The sequence below is a fragment of the Narcine bancroftii genome, chromosome 1 (genome assembly GCF_036971445.1).
Source record: "Narcine bancroftii isolate sNarBan1 chromosome 1, sNarBan1.hap1, whole genome shotgun sequence".
In the NCBI taxonomy this organism is placed as follows: Eukaryota; Metazoa; Chordata; class Chondrichthyes; order Torpediniformes; family Narcinidae; genus Narcine; species Narcine bancroftii.
The window spans coordinates 218306300-218325943 of NC_091469.1; the positions used below are offsets into that span (position 1 = coordinate 218306300).

The 19644-nt window shown below is 43.1% G+C and overlaps 1 protein-coding gene across 1 annotated transcript in view; it reads left to right on the top strand.

The window, feature by feature from the left end:
- adgrv1 (adhesion G protein-coupled receptor V1) overlaps window positions 1–19644 on the top strand; it is a 537083-nt gene that overhangs the window by 67989 nt on the left and 449450 nt on the right. Inside the window, exons 17-21 of the mRNA XM_069918000.1 lie at window positions 91–214; window positions 2353–2619; window positions 3334–3460; window positions 5593–5810; window positions 7728–8474. Of these exons, the coding sequence (XP_069774101.1) occupies window positions 91–214; window positions 2353–2619; window positions 3334–3460; window positions 5593–5810; window positions 7728–8474 (1483 nt within the window). The remainder of the gene's footprint in view (window positions 1–90; window positions 215–2352; window positions 2620–3333; window positions 3461–5592; window positions 5811–7727; window positions 8475–19644) is intronic.

The following is a 19644-nucleotide window of genomic DNA, read 5'->3' on the forward strand; positions in this document are numbered from 1 at the left end:
TTCTCGCCCACAGGTGAAAGAATCTTAGGGTGGTATGTGATGTCAATAAATTTGAAATTTTACTTTATTATGTTTATGCTCCCTATTCAGATTCCTGAGGAAATGGAAGCTTTCATAGTCATCCTTTGGAACATCACTGGAGGTGCAAGGCTTGGAAGTGTACCCAATGCAACCTTGCTTATTAATAAAAATGATGCTCCCATTTATTTTGAAGGTTTGCTTCACTTCCTATTTTGTTTCAATGAGATTTTGACAAATCTCTTCAATCCTTAACACCAAGTATTGTTAATAAGAGATGAAACTGTTTTAATAGATGATTAGACACTTCTTCTTTGGATAACCTTCCTTATTGCCTTTCTCAGCTCCACATCAGGGCTCCAAGTACCACCTTCCAAACTCTGTCTGTACCTTCTCTCCTGCCCCCATCTTCATCTGTTTCCGCCTATCACCGACCAGCCTTTATCTAAGCTCCCATCCTCTCTGTGCTCTGTCTGTCTGTCATCTCCCTCCTCATCTGATTTCATCTATTACCCAACCAATCACTCCCTCACACCCCTCCCCCCTCAATTCTGTAACTCCTATTTTCCCTCACAGCTCTCATGCAGGGTATTGAGCTGTAATAGCAACCATCACTTTGCCTCGACAGATGCTCCTTGATTGGCTGAGTTCCTCTATTTTGCTGCAGAAGGGTGTTCCTCCCACTTCTTGCATTAGTCGGGAGTACAAGTGAATTGATGGGAGATGAGGCTTCTTTTTGAATACCTTGCATGGAATTACATAAAGTAAATGATCGGGAATGTAAGATGTTAGAAACAGGCATTCTCAACAATGCATCTTTGGGTTTATTCCTCTGCTTCTGTTTCCTTTTTACCAGCATGTTCTGAGTCTACACAGACATTGGTTCACATCAACTGCATCTTACGATAACAGAGTCTCACAATTCCTGCACTTGCATATTCAACGGGCAGTTACAGTCTGGAACATTGGCTGCATGTTGCAAATGCTGTAATCTGACCTAAACATCACCGTGTTCCAGACTGTAGCTGCACGTTGAATGTCATGAACCCTGACTTCTCCTCAACCGGTTTTGTCAATTAACTTCAATAATCTCTCTGACAGAGACATAAGTTCCTGTTTACTCCATCTAGGGTTTTTATAATTTATGTAAATGCACAAATCCTGCCCCCACCCAGGGTTCTTTGTTTAAACACTAAATAAAAAGATTTGCTCGTAACTATAGGGCAATACAGTCAGCACAACACTGTTACAGCACCAGAGATTGGGTCTGGGTGGTGGGGTGGGGGGGGGGGTGGTTCTAATCCTGTGCTGACTGTAAGGGGTTTGTACTTTCTTCCTATGTCCACGTTGTTTTTCTCTGGGGGCTCTGGTTTCCTCCCACCGTCAAACATACAGGGGTTGTAGGTTAATGGGTATTAACAGCACAAGCTTGTGGGCCAAAAGTTACCGTGCGGAATGTCGAAATTTATAATTGTCCAGATCCAGCAATTTTTTCATGAAGGTTCTCTCACACCTTTTTACTGTTGTAACATCCCCCCCTGTTCAAAGTTCAATATAAAGACCAAGTGAATTCTAACTGTTGTTCTATTCAATTCAAAGACATTTGGTAACAAAAACAACCAGTTTATATTGTAATTTGAATTTCTATATGCATTTGAAACAAATTGTTCCTTACCTTATTCATACTAATGAACTCAATTCTGAACGTTTCTTGTTGGCATTGCAATAATGCAAGTTTCCTTTTCCATTACACTTTAATGGCTCCGACGATAAGCAAGAAGATGCACTGAGAAACATCTAATCCCATCGGCAATATCCTGAGTCCATAATATGTCTTATTAATGAGGATCATGGGCAGGAAGAGGACAATGGCACAAAAGCTCCAATGTTTTCTGACTTGTCACATAGTCTTGATTATGCAGTCTCTACTTATTATCAGTAAAGTTTCTCTCTGTTATCAACACCAAGCCAAATTATTTCTTTATCCCACTGTGACTCTGGGAATGTGATACTAAGGAATACAGAAGTATAACAAGACATTTCATTCTGACTTTTCAGTGGATAAATATTCTGGTAGTTATTGAGAAGAAGTGATTTTTTTTTAAAAATTGATTGTTGCTTTGAATTCAGTCAGAATGGAAAAGGTGTTTGCAATAATGGCCAGGAATAATATATGTCCACTGTACTGCTTTCTGCAATGCAACATTTCAAGGTGTCCTTTTTCAACTGTGTACATGTACACAAATGTATTGACCTTATTTGAAAGATGTTTAAAGTGCTTCCTGATATTTAGTGTGGTGATACTGATCTCTGTATGATTTGCTTAATTTACAGAGCCAGTTATTATTCGAGTTCAAGAAGGACATGTTGGCAATTTCACTGTTGTTAGAAATGAATCCGCAGACTTTATAGCAGCCATTGTCTACGATTTTGAAAGTGGAGGAGCCTCCCAAAGTGAGGGTGACTTTCATTCCCTGTCCAAAAACATGACATTGGTATTTGAAGTGGGTGAAAAAGTCAAGACCCTTTCCGTGATTATTAATCAAGATGATATTCCTGAAACGGATGAAATGTTCTACGTTGTGTTAATTAATTCTACAGGTACTAGAATCTGTTTCTCTTCAATTTGTTGTTTCAAGGTCTGTGATTACGATGTAAATATTTTTCAAGTGCGAAACAATAAGAATGGCAACTGTTCAATTTAAGTTTTGTAACTTCATCTTTATTTGGAATACTAAGGTAATACTTTGCATTTCGTTTTAATGCTAAAAGGTAATGGTAAACGCTAAGTGGAGGCACAATGAGCAATGTTCTTTTGAAACAATTTTATTAATTAAATAATACCCAAAGAATCAACTTTTTTGGCCAAAATGGACTGGATCATTCAAACATTTTTGACTCAGAAAACAGTAGAAAACTATCCATTATTTAATGAATGAGTGTCCAGAGGGATGGACACTGGATTCATTTCAGAAATTGTTCAATGGAGATGCAGCAGGATTAGATATTTCGAAAAATTACTGTCTTTATCCAAACTTTTTTTTTTGGTTAGGGGGCAAGATCTCTGCTGTGGCCTTTTGTTTTGTAAAATTGTAGAAGTTTCTGTTTATAAATGATTGATATTTAGTTTTTTGCAAACCATTTTTTTTTGTTCTTTTAAAGGAAACATTTAGTGCTCAGATATGATATACTTACTTTTGAATAATATAGTTCAAAATGCCATTTTCATTTTAAAGTTATAACAATAGGGACCTGCTGTTGTCTTTTGTGGTTCTGGAAGGAGATTGGGTACTGAGTTCCTTTTGATTGTCATAGGAGATACAGTTGTTTATGAGCCTGCAAGGGCCACAGTTATTATTGAAGCAAATGATGATCCTAATGGAATCTTTTTACTGGAACCTATTGAAAAGTCAGTTTTTGAAGGAATGACCAACCATTTCATGTAAGTAGCATGCTTTTTAAAGGTGAGATCAAATATCTAGCATCTGGGATATGTAATAAAGTATGGGATTTGTTAAGTATCTGAATAAGATTGTACTCTTTGTACAGTGAGGTGGCCACATGCTTAATCAATGGGGCTCCTTTGCAATTTTAACAGCCTCCCAAAAACAACAAAGGTTTGCTGTCCTTATAAAATAGCAGGTTTGTTTGGTCTGACAAAGGGAAAAGAAGTCAGATAAGACCTTTGCAGAGCAAAGCTCATAAAAGAGTTAGTCTTTGGGTACAGAGACTGAATTAAGATCTTGGTGTTCAAAGTTCAAATTTATTGTCAGAATTCATACATATCATTACTTGCAACCCTGAGATTTTTTTTTCCTGTGGGCCAGGCAAAATTTCTAATTATTTGGTAGATGTGGTTTCTCAGAAGAATGCTATGCAGGATAACAAACGATGAAGTTCTGCAAAGAATGAAAACAAATCGCACATTTCTTAAAAGAATCAGCAATCAAAATTCTTTGAAAACATGTGAGGAGAAACATTGGAACATTTAGATACAACTAGAAAGCTGGAAGGAAAAAGAGGCAGCCAGAGAATGAAAATGGATAGATGGATTAATATCATCGTTAGAAACAGGGGAGGCAACATCTACAATTTGGACGGTCAGAGACAGTGATGGATGGAGTGTCATGATCGCCCACATCAAACTTAATGACTTGTTCACGGCAATAAATTCTGATTCTGGACAGCAAGGCACCGGAATGAAACTCTACTGAAGAGGAAAGAAATGTGAACAAACAATGCAAATACAAAATTAAATATTCTGTAATAAATACAGTACAACTCCGATTATCTGGAGTGGTCAGGCCTATGTTGAATTAGCGTTTTATTCGGAGAACTGGTCATTTTTTAAAAACAGCCCAGTAGCACAGCAAATCACTTGTAACAGTGTTTAAACAGCAACAAACAATAAGGTAAGGACTTTTAAGCATTAAAATAATGTTTAATTCTCTCCAAAAAAAAAACTGGCTCCCCGGAAGTCAAATGCAAGTTCAATGAGAGGCTGCTCTCCTTGATAATGCTAGGACAAGGGATTCTTTGACCGCTTGTGACAGGGAGACAGTGGCGCGCAGTTTGAGAGGGAGAGTTGGAGAAGTCAATGGGGAAGGTAAAGAAGAAATGGAAAGAGAAAGGGGAGGGAATTACCTGAAACGAGGACAATTGTCGTTCTAGTTCCATGTCAGGTGATTTTTTTTTCCAACCTGTGAGGTCAGTTCAGCTCTGAAAACATTTCGGACAAATTAGGATTTCTGATTTGTTTTGGATCTCCTCATTTGTCCACAATTTTAAAAAAAGTTTGGATAAATGGGCATTTTGGAGAATCAGATTTCAGATAATCAGGGTTGCACTGCAATGGACAAATAAGAATCAACCAAAAAGTATTGCATTTGGATTGCAGACTTGAAGGCCACGAGGGCTGTTATTGAAAATCTAGGACAGTAAAAATGGGTATGTATGAAGTGCAGTGCGTGAGGTTATATTTCCAAATTATTTTTAACAGTAAGCTCTCAACTTAATCCATAACCTTCTTGAGCAGAGCCTTTCTAAAAAGAAAGATTTCTCTATTTCAAGATGTGGTGAGGCAGTTTTCACAATCCTATCATTGGTGCCCAGCTGAGGGCAAAAATTCAGACTTTGTTTTCACCCATTAGAAGCTTGTACTGTCAATTACTTCATGGTAATTTGTATTCCTTTTTGGCACCTTAATGAACATCAATTTTAAATTGTGATGGAAATGGTAGAATATTTGGGACACCAACATCTGGCATTATTATTCTTAGGCAAATGTATTTATGTTTAGCATTAGATAAGAGACTTGTCCCTACAACAAGCTGCCAATTTTGCAAGAGTTTAGCACATTTCAGAAGGATTTAACCCTTGAAACACAAAATGTTCTAAACTCTTTTCCACATGATGGAATTACATCACTATTAATTGAAAAGATGTCACAATCCGACTTTCTCTGTATCCATTTAACTCCACTTTCTTTTAAAATTAGTGAAGCAGCATTCACCAGCCCAAAGCACTGTAAAGAAAAAAAAAAGATATTTTTGTTATTCCTTTGCCTTCTGACAGGATTATGAGGCACCGAGGAATATTTGGAAATGTCTCTGTTTCATGGAAACTGTTTGTCAATGATACTTGGTTGGAACCTGGGCAGGAGTTTTCGGAAACATCGGGTATTGTGCTGTTCACAACTGGAGAACTGTCCTCTCCTATCACTCTCCATGCACTTGATGACGGAATTCCAGAATTCAATGAAATTTATGTTTTGAGATTGGTCAATGCTTCAGGTATGTACTTGAGGCAAAGCAGAGGGTCATCAAGTTCTACAGCACAGAAGCAGGCCTTTGTGCCCAAGTTGTCCATAACATGGAAGCTCATCCCATTTGTCAGTATTTTGTCCATATCACTCCAAACCTTTTCAATCCATGAACCTGTCTAAATGCATTTTGAATGTTACAATTGTCCACACTTCTTCCACTTCCTCTGGATCCATATACCCATTACCCTCTGTGTGAAGATGGTACACCTTGGGTCCCTTTTTAAATTTTTCTCCACTCACCTTAAATCTTTGCTCATTTGTTGTAGATTTACCTATTTTGGGGGAAAAGGGCTCCATGACCCTCATGATTTTATTATCCACCTTTGCTTGGAGAAAAGTCCCAGTCTCTCTTTATAATTCAAGTCCACCAGCCCAGACAACACCATCATGAATCTTTGCTGCGCTCTTTTCATCTTTTTTAAAATTAAAAAAAAATTCACGCTATGAACCATACTAACCAAAATACACACAAACATTTCCCTCTTGAATATACACAGTGTCATTTTCTCCCCTTTTTCCCCCCCTCCCTTCCCTCCCTCCTTCACCCTCCTCCCCACCCACTCAATGTTCAACCTATATGATACATTAAACCCATTAAACAATGTCATCACACAATGAAAATAAACAAGAAATTGTGTCATCTACTTTTACGCACTGGGTCAGTTCATTTTGTCTTCTTCTCCTTCTGTCATTTTAGGTGGTGGACGTCCGCGGTAGGAGTTCTCTGTTGTGTTCCATGTACGGTTCCCAAATTTGTTCAAATACTGTGATGTTATTTCTTCAATTATATGTTATTTTTTCCAATGGAATACATTTATTCATTTCTATGAACCATTGCTGTATTCTCAGGGTTTCTTCTAATTTCCGGGTTGACATAATACACTTTTTTGCTACAGCTAAGGCTATCATAATAAATCTTTTTTGTGCTCCATCCAAATTGAGTCCAAGTTCTTTTCATCTTAATACTTTATCCTCGAGCTTGGTGACCAAAACTGCACTTAGTGCTCTCAAGTTCTGTCTCACCAACCTCTTGTGCAGCTGTCACATTGTCCCTGCTCCTATATTCAGTGCCCCCTGACCGATGTTGAATGATATTCTAATATTTATATTGCAAACAGTACCCTTCATAACAATATTATTATAATCTGAATGTACATCTCATAAAGAAATTGTTTACAACCTATTTTACAATAAGGATCAATATTTTATACGGGGATTCTGGGATCAAACTTAAAACAGAGAAAGGAGAATTATTGTTTTACTCTATTCCAGAAATGACTTATTCTTCTGACTTTCGTTCCATTTGTACTTGTGTAATTGACAATAAATTCATTCATAATATTTTGTGAAACAAAATCTTGTAGTTTAATTCAGGTCATTAAAATATAAATGCAAATATAATAAGAATGTGAATGTTTCCATATGACAAGAAAGAAGGCCTTTGGCCCATTGAAGCTTCCAGCTGATCAACCAATCTTAATCCCCACTAATATTTGTTCCTTGCAACTTAAACCTCCTGCATTTCCATCAACTCTACTAAATTCAACCACTTACCCATATTCTTGGATACATTGACAGCTGCCAATTCACCTACTAACCTCTAGTGACTTGAGACATGGGAGTAAATTGGAGCACTCACCAAGGGGGTGGGGTTGGATCCCATGTGGATCCAAATGAATGCATAAATAATATTGCTGTTAGGTTACAATGAAGCTGCAGCTCGCATGTTGACGAATAGGTTTTAGATTTATGTGCTACTTGTATTTGCCTTGTATACTTTATCTATTTTAACTGTGCTACATTTATGCCTTCAAAATGTAACATTTTTCACCACAAATTTCAAGTTATTTGCAAAGATTTAGCAACTTTTCTGTTAACTTTATAGGTGGAACTCCTGGCTCTGGTGGCCAATTATCAAATAAGAGTCTGAGTGTCAATGTTGTGATTCCACTTAACGATGATCCTTTTGGGGTATTCGTTTTGGATGCAGAAAGTCAAGACCGGGAGGTTGCAGAAGATGTACTTTCAGTTGATGATATGTCTTACATTACAAACTTTGTGGTTCTGCGACAGAAAGGTGCATTTCGAGATGTTAGAATTGGTTGGGAAATACTGTCTAAAGCCTTCCAATATGGACTTCCTGAAATGACAGATGTTATACTGGTTGGAACCTTTTCCAGTTCCGTTGAATTACATCCTCATCGCAGAAGACATCACATGGGTACAGATGCTCTGTACTTTAATGGCGCAGAGGGTGTGTATGGAACTGTTAGTCCAGAATATCACCCATGGATGACTAATAATACAATTACAAATTTTACATTATCTGCTTGGGTGATACCTAATCCCAACACTAATGGGTTTATCATATCAAAAGCAAGTGACAATGGGACCATTTATTATGCTCTGAAATTGACGGCAAATGAATCCTCCGTCTCATTCATGTTTTGCTACAACTTGCTCAACTCCAATATTACCCACATTGCCACAGTCACCTCGTTGAAATATATAGACGCAAAAACTTGGCTGCATATTATCATTGTGGTGGCTGATGGAAAAATTCAATTTTATTTTGATGGGATTCTACTTCCTGGTGGTACAAAGAATCTGAATGGTGGAACAATTGTGGACGGTAAGTGGTTTTATGAAAACCTGTACATGTAGTGTACGGTGTATGTATTTGCAAAGTCTGCTTGAGCCAATAACACCTTTGTTTTTAATCAAAAACGAACAGTTTAACAGAGCAACACAAAGACAGCAGAAGCTGGAATCTTGAGCTATCATTGACTTGCTGAAGGGAATTAATAGGTCAGACAGTATCTGTAGGTAGAAACAGTTGAGACTGTTTATTAAGACCAAGATAAAACTTTGAAATTACAAATATAAAGGGAGAACAAAGCTAAGGGGAGTGGGGGCAGATGTGATGTGGTATAGAACAGAAGGTATGAGATGTTGAGAAACCACAAGGTGGAGGGTATATTAGAGTGAAACAATTTAATTGAGGGAATATAGAGCCTAGTGTTCTTCATTGGATATAACTATTAGTTCTGTAGCACTTCTTGTTGTGATTAATATGCAGATATGTTGATCGCTTTTCAATGATCGAGTAGGTGAAGTGATTGCAAATTTTTCCGCTACTATTATGAACATAGGAAGTAGGGACAGGAGTAGGCCAAAAATGGCCGATCGAGCCTGCTCCTCCATGCAATACGATCATGGCTGATCTAATTTATGACCTAACCACCTACCTGCCTTCTCCCCATATCCCCTAATTCCTCCATCATGTAAAAATAGAATCATGAACTAATATGGGCCTTGTCTTGGACTCTGCGTGGTTCTGAGAAACAAGGAGACCTGAGGGCAGGTAGAAGTACAAACTGATAATATGAATAAAATCACAATTAGGATTGTTGCCATAATTAGGAGAGCCTTCGAACACCAGAACAATAGATTATCGTATCAAACATTGGTTGTAGCCTTGACCAATGGTTATTATTTTGGCAATGATTATCACCAATGCGACTGGGCATAACATGATCAAGGATTCCAGTTTTGTTCTTGTTTGCACCCAGCCTTGTTCAGTGCTAGCTGAGGTCAGTGGAAAGCACATCAAAGCTGGTCCCTTCTGAATTTCAGTTTGTGAACAGTTAGCCACTGGCAGGCTTCATTTGCACGGAACAATTCTGCAAGTGAAGTCAAAATGATACGCGATGCGCTCAGGATCTTTTGTGTGTGTATATGCATCTTGTAGACAGAAGACCTTGCTCGAGTCCACTATTAGGAAGTGCATTTATGAAAGGGGAGCTGAAGAACATTCCATTGCAAAGTGCACAAAGAAGTTGCACTGTGTGAAGGACTTTTTAGATCACTGTAATTAGATCTTGCTCTCGAAGTAACTTTTAAATTGTTTTATTTTTTTAGTTAAATAATTTCAGTATTTTGATCTGCCCAATGAAATTTACCTAGAGTAAGTCTTCACAAGGAACAGAACAAAAACAACAACTGTTCCATAATAAGCCGAGATATTTCTTTAGAAAAGATCTCAAAAGGTAGCACCAGACAAGATGTATATGCGAAATGTGTCTCAGTTGCTTAAAGCATTATGAACACTAATGTGGACTGACAGAATAACTACATGGTCATGACTTTAGATGGGCAAAGTCATATCACTCAGTTGGATTGAGGCAGGAGGGCACTGCTGGAGGATAAACACATCAATGCACCTGCCTTGTATTTCACATGCACTTCCTGTATTGTATTCAGTATTTCTGATGTCCCCTCTTCTGCATCAGATAAGGTAGCAAGGAAGATGGTGCTGGAGTTAGAATGCGACAACTACAGCTCCTTGAGCCGCAGATCAACTGTGCGTGCGTCGGGAGGGGGGGGGGGGGCGCTGCTGAACCCTCGCAGCCCAGTTCACAGGGAGGAGGAAGAAGAAAAAAGGTCGGGACTGAAGAAGAGGATACCTTACAGAGGAGGCGGAGACAGTGCTCCAGCAGGGTAGGCCCTCATCTCATTATGCGGTTGAAGGTAAAGTTGGACCTTCTGCAATTCCTTACTATGTAGATCTATAAAGCCAACTGGATACATTAAACAAATTCAGACTTTATCAACTCAAATCAGCCAGGATTTTGTGTTTATTAGAGATCAATTTAAAACAAGATTTAGAAGGGTGAAATAAGAAATGCTTACTATTAAAGCTAATGTTTCAAAATGTGCAAAGATGGTTGAGATATGGTGGCAAGATTGAAGATTCTTTTACTGCTTGGAAAATACAGAGAAATTAGTTACTTTAAAAAAAAATGTTTTGGAAAATCGAAGCCATAGAAATAACAGGAAGATTATGGGTTTGCCTGAAGATTTTGAAGGCTCAGAACTGGTACAGTTTTTTCAGAAATGGATTCCTGATATTTTGGGAAAGGAATATTTTCTGAATGGTTTGGAGTTGGATGGAGCTCATAAAGGTATTAGGAAGAAACCTTTTGCAGGCCATCCGCCACGCTCTATTTTAATTAGGTGTCTACGTTATCAAGATAAAGAAATGATTTAGAGTTGCAGTGCAAAATGAGAGAAAGCGTCAGACCTTGTTGTTGGTCGGAAATAATAGTGTGTGGTGGTGCACATCCTCATGTCGAACAGGCTCCGCTTGTATCGCCACTTGGCGGGGCAGGCATGGGGAAATGGCGTCGTCAGAGGTTTCTCTTGGACTCCAGCATCCCTTCCAGCGTGCACCCTGGGGAGCGACTATGATGTCACAATGCACCAGGTGACTGAGCTCTGCCCTTATAGGGACGTGCTGAATCTGAATAAAAATAGTAGTTAATGACCCTCAACGTGGTGGCTGTGTTTCTTCCACTGCTCACACCGTCAAAATGGTGACCCCGATGAGCCCAGACATTTTTCTGGACTCAAAACACCATGGATTCAGCAGAGGTTAATGCTGTCTCCCATCAAGCTTTCCCCCTTTTGGACCCACGGACCGAGAACGTGGTTCGGGCAGGCGGAAGCACAATTTCAACTCCGCAACAACTCCTTAGAGACGCCACAATGTTCTATCATGTCCTGAGCGCTCTGGACCAAGATATGACAGCGAGGGTGGACGACATCATCCACCACCCCCCAGCTACAGACAAGTACATGCCCTCAAAGACCTGCTGCTTGGAACTTTCGGGCTAACTCCCCAGCAATGGACTTCCAGGCTCCTTCACCTAAATGGGCTTGGGGACCGTAGTCCATCGGCACTGATGGACGAAATGCTGGGCCTGGCAGAAGACAACAAGGCTTGTTTTCTCTTCCACCAGTTATTCCTGGAACAGATGCTGGAGGACATTCAGCTGCTTCTCACAGATGAAGACTTCTCGAACCCGAGGAGAGCAGCAGTCCGTGCGGATGCCCTCTGGTGCATGAAGAGGGAGAACGAGGCAACCCTCAACCAGGTGGCATGACCAGGAGCCAGCCGACAACAAGCCGCTCCCAAGACCAAGCCAGTGGAGGGCCAGTCGACCTGGTATTTCTACCACCAGCGCTGGAGAGCGCAAGCCAGTAAGTGCCGCCAGCCCTGCGGGTTTCAGGGAAATGACCAGGCCAGCCACAGTTCATGAATGCAATGGTTGGCCATACAAACAGCCTCCTTCATGTTTGCCTTTAGGTGCCTGTGGAATCTCTCCACCAACCCATTGGACTGCGGGTGGTATGCTGCGGTGTGGTGGAGCTTGGCCCCCAGGAGCTTTGCCATCTCGAGTCCACAGGGCAGACATGAAATGCGCCCCTCAGTCGCTAATGATGTGCACCGGGACTCCGAAACGAGCGATCCATTGGCTAACCAGAGTCCTGGCGCACATCTTGGCGGAGGCCTCCTTAATCGGGATGGCTTCCGGCCACCTTGTGGCCCGATCCACCACCGTGAGGAGGAAACAGGCCTCCTTGGACACCAGCAGGGGCCCGACAACATCAACATAGATGTGTTGGAATCTGCTAACTGCCGGATCTAAGTTCTGGATGGGGGCTTGCATGTGTCGCTGTACCTTGGGGGTGTGGCACCTGGTACAGTTCCTGCCCAGTTCCGCCACCTCCTGGTGGACACAGGAGCTGAGCTCAGCGTCCTCCCCACGCCCCCCCCCCCCCCCCACCCCACAGCATTAGAGACTCACACCTGATCTTGAGGTCCAACTCTGCGGGCAGCTAACAGCTCCAACATCAGGACCTGCACCACCCGCAGGACACAGATCCAGATTGGGAAGGAGAAGTTCCGCTGGTGATTCATCCTAGTCTCCATGGGCACCGCGCTGTTAGGGGCTGACTTCCTCAGAGCTCACGGCCTACTGGTTGACATGAAGGGCAAAAGGTTGGTCAATGCCCGAACATTCCACTCCACCTAACTGGACACAGCAGAAACCCACAGGCATGAAATCGCTGCTTTAGCCGCCGCCAGGGATGAGTTTGATGAGATCCTCCATGAATTCTTTGCCATCTTAGAGCTTCGGTTCAAAGCTGCCCTGCCCCAGCATGGGGTCTTCCATCACATTGCCACACAGGGCCCCCTGCTGCATGCTAGACCCAGACGGCTGCCACCCAAGAAGCTCCAGCAGGCAAAGGAGGTGTTCTCCAGGCTCCAGGAACTGGGAATCATCTGGCGCTCAGATAGCACCTGGGGATCTCTGCTCCATATGGTCACAAAATCGTCCGGGGGCTGGAGACCGTGCAGGGACTATCGTGGTTTGAATGACGCAACCACCCCAGGCAGGTACCCGGTGCCCCGCATACAGGACTTCTCTGCTAACCTCCACGGCACATGAGTCTTCTCCAAAGTGGACCTCCTGCTGCGATACCATCAGATCCCGGTGCATCCAGACGATGTGGGTAAGATGGCCATTATCACCCCTTTTGGCCTCTTCGATTTCCTGAGTATGCCCTTTGGTCTAAAGAATGCGGCCCAAATGTTCCAGCACCTCATGGACGTGGTTGGAAATGACCTGGTCTTTGTGTTCATTTACCTGGACGATATTCTCATTGCCAGTCGCAACCATGATGAACACAAAGTCCACCTCCACACACTTTTTGCCCAGCTGGCAGACTTCAGCCTCATGGTCAACGCGGCCTAATGCCGGTTCGTCAAGGAGTCCCTCCAGTTCCTGGGACACACTATTTTGGCGGCTGGGGCCTCACCAGCGCCGGAGAAGGTAGCAGCTGTTCAACGATTCCCCAAACTCTCCACCCTGAAAGGCCTCCCAAGAGTTCGAGGGGATGGTGAACTTTTACCATTGTTTCAACCCCGAAGCCGCATGCACCATGTGCTCATTGTTCGCGCACATGGCCACCAAATAAAAGACTTCATCGTGGTCAGAGGAGGCGGACAGGGCTTTCATCTCGACAAAGGAGGCTCTAGCCAGTGCCATGATGCTGATGCACCCGCAGCCTGAGGCACACATGGCGCTCTCCATGGACGTCTCAGCTAAGGGGAGGGGAGTGTTTCTGCAACAGTGGCTCGATGGACAATGTCACCCAATGGCCTTTTTCAGCAAGCATCTGCGCCTGTCGGAACTCAAATACAGTGCCTTCAACCGGGAGCTCCTGGTACTGTATTTGGCCATCGAACATTTCCACTACTTTCTCGAGGGCAGGCCATTCACAGCCTTAACGGATCAGAAGCCCCTCACTCAAGCATATTTAATAAGCAAGGATCTGTGGTCCGCCAGACAGTAGCGCCACCTCTCGTATGTGTCTGAGTTCACGACCAACATCTGACACAGGGCAGGCAAGGACAATGTAGTGGCGGATGCGCTCTGCCATCCAGCCATCAACACTCTCGCGCCCGGCCTGGATTACAAGCAATTGACTCAGGCACAGAGGAACGATGCGGAGACGCAGGCCTTGAGGACCTCAAACTCAAGGATGTCCGATGCCCAGCTGCCAGGACACATTGCTCTGTGACGTCTCCACAGGCACGCCGCGCCCGGTTGTCCCACCACACTGGAGGGTGAAGGTCTTCAGTGTGATCCACGACCTCACTCACCCAGCAGTAAGGACAACCATGTGAATGGTCGCAGATCGGTTTGTGTGGCACGGGCTGAAGAAGGAGGTGGCGGAACTGAGCAGTAACTGTACCAGGTGCTAGACCCCCAAGGTGCAGCGACACATGCAAGCCCCCATCCAGAACTTCGATCCGGCAGTTAGCAGATTCCAACACATCTACGTTGATGTTGTCGGGCCCCTGCTGGTGTCCAAGGAGGTCTGTTACCTCCTCACGGTGGTGGATCGGGCCACAAGGTGGCCGGAAGCCATCCCGATTAAGGAGGCCAAAACAAAGATGTGCGCCAGGACTCTGGTCAGCCAATGGATCGCTCGTTTCGGAGTCCCAGTGCACATCATTAGCGACTGAGGGGCGCATTTCATGTCTGCCCTGTGGACTCAAGATGGCAAAGCTCCTGGGGGCCAAGCTCCACCACACCGCAGCATACCACCCGCAGTCCAATGGGTTGGTGGAGAGATTCCCCAGGCACCTAAAGGCAATGCTTATGGCCAGGCTCTCTGGATCAGACTGGGAGGACGAACTACCCTGGGTCCTCCTCGGGATTAGGACGGCACCCAAGGAGGACCTGCAGACTTCTGCAGCGGAGATGGTCTATGGCACACCGCTTGAGTTTTTCAGCCCAGACCCTGAAACCACGGCCACTGACAAAAACCTGCTGGAGGACCTACCCAGGCGACTGGCCTCCTTAGCTCCCCCACCCTCAGCACGCCACAGCACCCAGCTGTTTCATCTCCCCAAAGAACTCGACTTGGCCCAGTTCATTTTTATGCTGAGAAGACCACAGGGTGCACCACTACAGCAACCGTATAAGGGGCCATACAAAGTCTTGCACCATTCTGGCGGAATTTTCACCCTGGACGATGGAGGGAAAGAGGAATTTTTTATGGAGAACTGCCTGAATGTGGCCCATCTGGACTTAACACAGCCGGTGCAGACGGCTGCGCCCAAGTGCCGGGGCCGGCCACCAAAGTGACAGGACGCGTAGCCGGTTCTGGGGGGGGGTTGCGGCGGTGCAAATCTCAGGGTGAACCAGCCCCGCTTGTATCGCCACGTGGCGGGGCAGCCATGGTGAAATGGCATTGTCAGAGGTTTCTCTCCTGACTCCAGCATCCCTTCCTGCGCCCATCCTGGGCAGTGATTATGGCGTCACAATGCACCAAGTGACTGACCTCATGCTGTCCTTATAGGGGCACGGTGAACTTGAATTCACCGTTGTCGTTAACAACCCTCAACATGGTGGCTGTGTTTCTTCCAGTGCTCACACTGCCACAAATGTTTTATTAATGCAGATCTAAGTCAAACTATTATTAAATGTTGTAAGGAATTTAACCCTGCCAAAGCTGTTATGGAAAAAACGGATATAAATTTGCTTTTCGATATCATGCTACACTCAAGGCTTTTATGGAGGATTTCAACTGCAATTTTTTACTGATGAAGATGATCTCTTTTGTTTGCCAATTCATTGCCTGATAATAAACAGAAGAAGACTCAAGATCAATCTTTTCAACAAATGAAGTTGGTTAAAAAAATGTGCACAGAAGGTGGAATGTCATGAATTAACTGAAATTGATATAGATGATGATGAAGTTAATAGAGACTTGGAGGCAGCTCATCGAACTTGAAACATTCTTGATTACTGTCTTTTTTTTATTGTTCTGTTCAAGGGAGGTGGATTTGTTTATTTCTCCTTCTGAAGTCATTGGCCACTTGTTGGTGTTGGTTGCTTCCCATAAAATAGAGGGGGGTAGTACTGCTGCAAATGTTTTTTTTCCTTTGGGGTTTTTTCTTTATTCGGGGGGGAATTTCTTTATTTTTTGTCAAGGAGATGTATTTTATTTTGAAGAGTAGCCGTTGATCGGAGTCGCACCATAGAGGTCATGGGCATTTGATGTTTATGATATTAAATACATTGACGACTAATTTGAATTTAGTGACATTTAATATTAATGGGCTCAACAACCCAATTAAGAGAAAGAGGGTCTTGGCCTAGATAAAGAAAATGAAAGTGGATATTGCTTTGTTTTACAAGAGACCCATTTGATTGAGAAGGAACATCAGAAGTTGAAAAGAGATTGGGTTGGTAAGTTATAGCCTTTAACTTGAAAGCAAGAGCTGTTGCAATTATGGTTAATAAGAAGTTGACTTTTAAGTTAGAATCAAAAGATAAAGATCATTTTAAAAACTGAGTCTTAAAGACCTATTTCTTTATTAAATGTTGATTATAAAATTATAACTCTTCTTCTTTGGCTTGGCTTCGCGGACGAAGATTTATGGAGGGGGTAAATGTCCACGTCAGCTGCAGGCTCATTTGTGGCTGACAAGTCCGATGCAGGACAGGCAGACACGGTTGCAGGGGAAAAATGGTTGGTTGGGGTTGGGTGTTGGGTTTTTCCTCCTTTGCCTTTTGTCAGTGAGGTGGGCTCTGCAGTCTTCTTCAAAGGAGGTTGCTGCCCGCCAAACTGTGAGGCGCCAAGATGCACGGTTTGAGGCGATTTCAGCCCACTGGCGGTGGTCAATGTGGCAGGCACCAAGAGATTTCTTTAGGCAGTCCTTGTACCTTTTCTTTGGTGCACCTCTGTCACGGTGGCCAGTGGAGAGCTCGCCATATAACACGATCTTGGGAAGGTGATGGTCCTCCATTCTGGAGACGTGACCCACCCAGCGCAGCTGGATCTTCAGTAGCGTGGACTCGATGCTGTCGACCTCTGCCATCTCGAGTACTTCGACGTTGGGGATGAAAGCGCTCCAATGAATGTTGAGGATGGAGCAGAGACAACGCTGGTGGAAGCGTTCTAGGAGCCGTAGGTGATGCCGGTAGAGGACCCATATTGACCTCACCAAAGCCTTCGACACCATGAGCAGGAAAGGGCTTTGGGAAATACTAGAGCGCATCGGATGCCCCCCAAAGTTCCTCAACATGATTATCCAACTGCACGAAAACAAACAAGGTCGGGTCAGATACCGCAATGAGCTCTCTGAACCCTTCTCCATTAACAATGGCGTGAAGCAAGGCTGTGTTCTCGCACCAACCCTCTTTTCAATCTTCTTCAGCATGATGCTGAACCAAGCCATGAAAGACCTCAACAATGAAGACGCTGTTTACATCCGGTACCGCACGGATGGCAGTCTCTTCAATCTGAGGCGCCTGCAAGCTCACACCAAGACACAAGAGAAACTTGTCCGTGAACTACTCTTTGCAGACGATGCCGCTTTAGTTGCCCATTTCAGAACCAGCTCTTCAGCGCTTGACGTCCTGTTTTGCGGAAACTGCCCAAATGTTTGGCCTGGATGTCAGCCTGAAGAAAACTGAGGTCCTCCATCAGCCAGCTCCCCACCATGACTACCAGCACCCCCCTCACATCTCCATCGGGCACACAAAACTCAAAACGGTCAACCAGTTTACCTATCTCGGCTGCACCATTTCATCAGATGCAAGGATCGACAACGAGATAGACAACAGACTCGCCAAGGCAAATAGTGCCTTTGGAAGACTACACAAAAGAGTCTGGAAAAACAACCAACTGAAAAACCCCACAAGGATAAGCGTATACAGAGCCGTTGTCATACCAAAATTGTAACTAAGGTTTTGGCAAATGGGTTGGCTAATTATTTACCAAGTTTAACTCATTTAGATCAGGCTGGATTTATTAAGAATCATTATTCTTAAGAAAATATTGCAAAATTACTTAGTTTTATTTTTATTTCTCAGAAGAAATCCAATTTAACAATGGTCTTATTATAAGATGCCAAAAAAGCTTTTGACATGTTAGAATGGAGTTTTTATTATTTAAAGTATTGGAAAAATTTAGGTTTGGACCTATCTTTTTTCGTTGGATTAAATTTTTATATAATAACTCTTTTGCCAGAGTGGTGACAAATGGCCAAATATCATGGCCATTTTTATTGAAGAGATCTACGAGACAAGGGTTCCATTTGTCCCCGGCCCTGTTTGTATTAGCTATTGAACCTTTGGCACAATTGAAAGACAGGATAGTAATATTAAGGGTTTTAGAGTTAATTCTGAAGAATTTAAGATTAATTTATTTGCTGATAATGTTTTGATTTATTTAACAGAACCAAAATAAATTCATTAAGGTTATTATATGAGAGATTTAAACAAAATGGACACATATCAGGTTATAAAATTAATTGGAATAAAAGTAATGTTTCGCTGTTAACTGTTGGTGATTATACTCAATGTTTCCTTTGGAATTTCAATTGAGATGTTGTGGAGTGGTTTTAAAATCCAACTCACAAAATGTTTGTTTCTAACTATTTGAAGTAATATCCCAAATTAATGCAATTGACAGAATGTCACAGTTTTCATTTGGGGTGGAACCCCATCTATTTGTGGGAGAACTCAAATTTTACTAGCTTAAAATAGGTAGTGGGATGGCAGTTAGGGCAGCGGAATGCTCCAAATGCATGATGTGGGAAATCTTAGAGAGCACAATTACACCCAGGTGCACCCAGCTTGCAGTTCCTTGCAGACCATGAGAGGAAACTGGAACTGGATGATCTCCGAATTATTCAAGAGGCTGAGTGGATGATCGGAACTTCAGGGAGAAAAGTCAGGAGGGGACAGTTAGGAGGGGTAAGGGCAGACAGAGCAGAGCATTCCCTGTGGCCATTCCGCTCAACAATGATGATACTGTGGGCAGGTTTGCAAGAGCTGTTAGGGTGGGTTTAAACTGGTTTGGGTGGGGGGTAGAATATGAGTCCAGAAAATAGGGCAGAAGGTGGAAAAGATGACGTTATGTGTTGTGGGTTTGTGAGGAAGGACAGGCAGGGAGGAAGCAGAAATTAGGTCAGAAAGGAGTATTAGGAACAAAGGGGATGAATTTAGAGCTTGTATCAGTACATGGAATTGTGGTGCTGTAGTCATTACAGAATCTTGGCTGATGGAAGGCAGGATTGGCTGACGCAGGTACCAGGTTTAAAAGGAATACGATGGGATTTAAAAGGAATACGATGGGACTTAAAAGGAATACGATGGAATGCAAGATCATTACTGGTCAGGGATCATGTCACGGCTGTAGAAAGGGAGAACGCTGTAGAGGGAGTGTCTGCTGAATTGGTGAGGGTGGAAGTCTGAAATTGGAAGGGAGCAATCACTGCACTGGAACTAGCCTATTGGCCCCCAAATTGCCCATGGGACACCGAGGAACAGACTAGCAGGCAGCAGATTTTGGGATGGAGCAGAAATAACAGGGATGTTGTTATGGGGGGTTTCACCTTCCCAAATATTGACTGCAAGAGAGGGATAGATAGG